At 32.8% G+C, this 2,426-nt stretch overlaps 1 protein-coding gene across 1 annotated transcript in view; it reads right to left on the bottom strand.

The window, feature by feature from the left end:
* Positions 1 to 2,426, bottom strand: part of LOC106472830 (ubiquitin-conjugating enzyme E2 Q1-like) — a 36,594-nt gene that overhangs the window by 13,255 nt on the left and 20,913 nt on the right. Inside the window, exon 6 of the mRNA XM_013933498.2 lies at positions 1,816 to 1,967. Coding sequence (XP_013788952.1) covers positions 1,816 to 1,967 — 152 coding nt within the window. The remainder of the gene's footprint in view (positions 1 to 1,815; positions 1,968 to 2,426) is intronic.

Raw genomic sequence — 2,426 nt, 5'->3', positions numbered from 1 at the left:
TACCATCATGGTCATCCGATGTCTAGTCCCCTATAGGCATATATTATAATTCACAATGGCCTACCATCATGGTCATCTGAGTCTAGTCCCTTATAGGCATATATTATAATTCACAATGGCCTACCATCATGGTCATCTGAGTCTAGTCCCCTATAGGCATACATTATAATTCACAATGGCCTACCATCATGGTCATCTGAGTCTAGTCCCCTATAGGCATAAATTATAATTCACAATGGCCTACCATCATGGTCAGCTGAGTCTAGTCCCCTAAAGGCATATATTATAATTCACAATGGCCTACCATCATGGTCAGCTGAGTCTAGTCCCTTATAGGCATATATTATAATTCACAATGGCCTACCATCATGGTCAGCTGAGTCTAGTCCCTTATAGGCATATATTATAGTCCACAATTCATTGCTACACTATTAACTGGCACAATATTACTGAAATATATTATAATTTTTAAAAATAAATTTTAAATGTAAATTTTGCTATAAGAGTAATGTTACTCTCTGAAAGGTTTAACAAGGAACTGAATGTCAAAAAGGTATGTCACTAATAAAACATTTTGTGTAGACAATTTGGATGTTTTAAGGGTTAAAATAAATATTAAACCTGAACTACAAATTCATAAAAAATTGTCACATACAATTATCATGTTCATAAATAAATACAGAAAATGTAAATGTTAAAAGCAACCTTCAAATTTTTAGAAACTGTTTACCATAATTGTGCAAGTAGTCTGAGATAAGGTTTTTCTTGCTAAGTGTCTTTTATATACAGCAGATCCCCAACATTAAGGACACCCTTCTGACTGCATCCAAATGCCCTCTATAACAAGGTGCTCTTAATATCAGACAGTAGTCATGCAAGGCTGGATTCCATATTTACCATACTAAGTTACTGAATTTTAAGGCCCCTCATTTTGTTTGGTGTATGTAGGACACAGGTTTTCATGAGTTGCACAATGCCATGACATGGAGCATTGTCAACAGGAGGTCTTAAGGGGTGGATTAGCTGTGCCCCTTTATTCTTTATTATTGGTCACAAAGTTTGAAAGTACTTCCCTTCAGAATTTGAACTGCTGAACATTTCACATTTAATTTCTGTGTTTATTTTACTGTCAACATCTTAAGTAGAAATCTGTTGAAAATAAAGCAAAAATCACCACTTGGGTTATTAGACTGTTTACATGACACTGTAATATTTACTATATTCTTGTGAGCAAAAAAGCATGCACACAGGACTAAGCAGACTTGACCCCTGCTCTAAGAACATTATGTCGCATTTATCAGCATATGTATTCTACAGTGTTTACAATGAGAATTCCGCAGATTAATAAGACTACATTTTGAATCTATGAAAACATTTATTACGGTATACAGTTAAGAGCTGATCCAATAAACATCGCATGTGTTTGAATATTGGTCATCCTTCCGAGATGTTTGGAATTTAGCAGTACATCATACAGGCATACTGAGATAACTGCCAACTTTATCAAATGCATGTATAAAGAACGAGACTAAAGACATTGCCCTAATCCAGAATAATGAGGTGCTCATTACTTCAAGACATATTTTGGTTACAAATAGTAGAAAAAAGAAAGACTGAAAAGGTGTAACCTTAATGGCACAGTGCCCATTAATCAAGGTTCTACCTGTCTCAAGCAGGTGGATGAAGGGTTAAAACAGACATTCCATTATACCATTTCTTACAAATTGTGCCTAAGAAAATCCTTTATACATACATACATACATATATTGCACCTTTCACAATAATAAAGGAAGAAAATTTGGGGGAAATACTTACATTAAACAAAATATTAAGAAGAATATAATCTTTTCCATCTTTCTCCTTCAATTGTGCCAAGTCATTATGTAAGGGACTATCTGGATCAACCATAAGCAACTTAACATTCCATTCATACAAACTGTCATTCACCAAGTCAACAGTAAATACACCTGCAAAGTAAAAATCAATGACTTCAGATATTAAAAGAAAGAGAGGGGAGAAAAGGTTTTAATTTCATTTAAAAGTAACCCTATATATTTAAAAAGAGTTTTCACTTTAAATCAAGTTCATAAAATGCAGGAGTTGTATAATTTGACAGGGTATTTTGAAACTTTCAACAAAATAAAAAAATCATATAAACTTACACAAAAGTTACTTATTTTCTACTAATATTACAGCATAACAATTACAATAACAGTTACACTACATGAAATTTATTCTCTTCTGATAATGGTTAACTCTTTTTCAGAACGGGCTTGTTTCCTGGGACCGACCTCAACTATTTTTGTTCTTGTTATAGTTTTCATGCTATAACTTTTAAATTAGTAAGTGTATGTTAATGAAATTTGGCAGATTATCAGTAAACATTACTATTCTTTCATACACAAAATATCAATTTTTTTTTATTA

This window comes from Limulus polyphemus, unplaced genomic scaffold, assembly GCF_000517525.1.
Source record: "Limulus polyphemus unplaced genomic scaffold, Limulus_polyphemus-2.1.2 Scaffold5644, whole genome shotgun sequence".
NCBI lineage: Eukaryota > Metazoa > Arthropoda > Merostomata > Xiphosura > Limulidae > Limulus > Limulus polyphemus.
The sequence above is the reverse complement of the archived record's forward strand: the minus strand, read 5'-3'. Positions and strand labels throughout refer to the sequence as shown.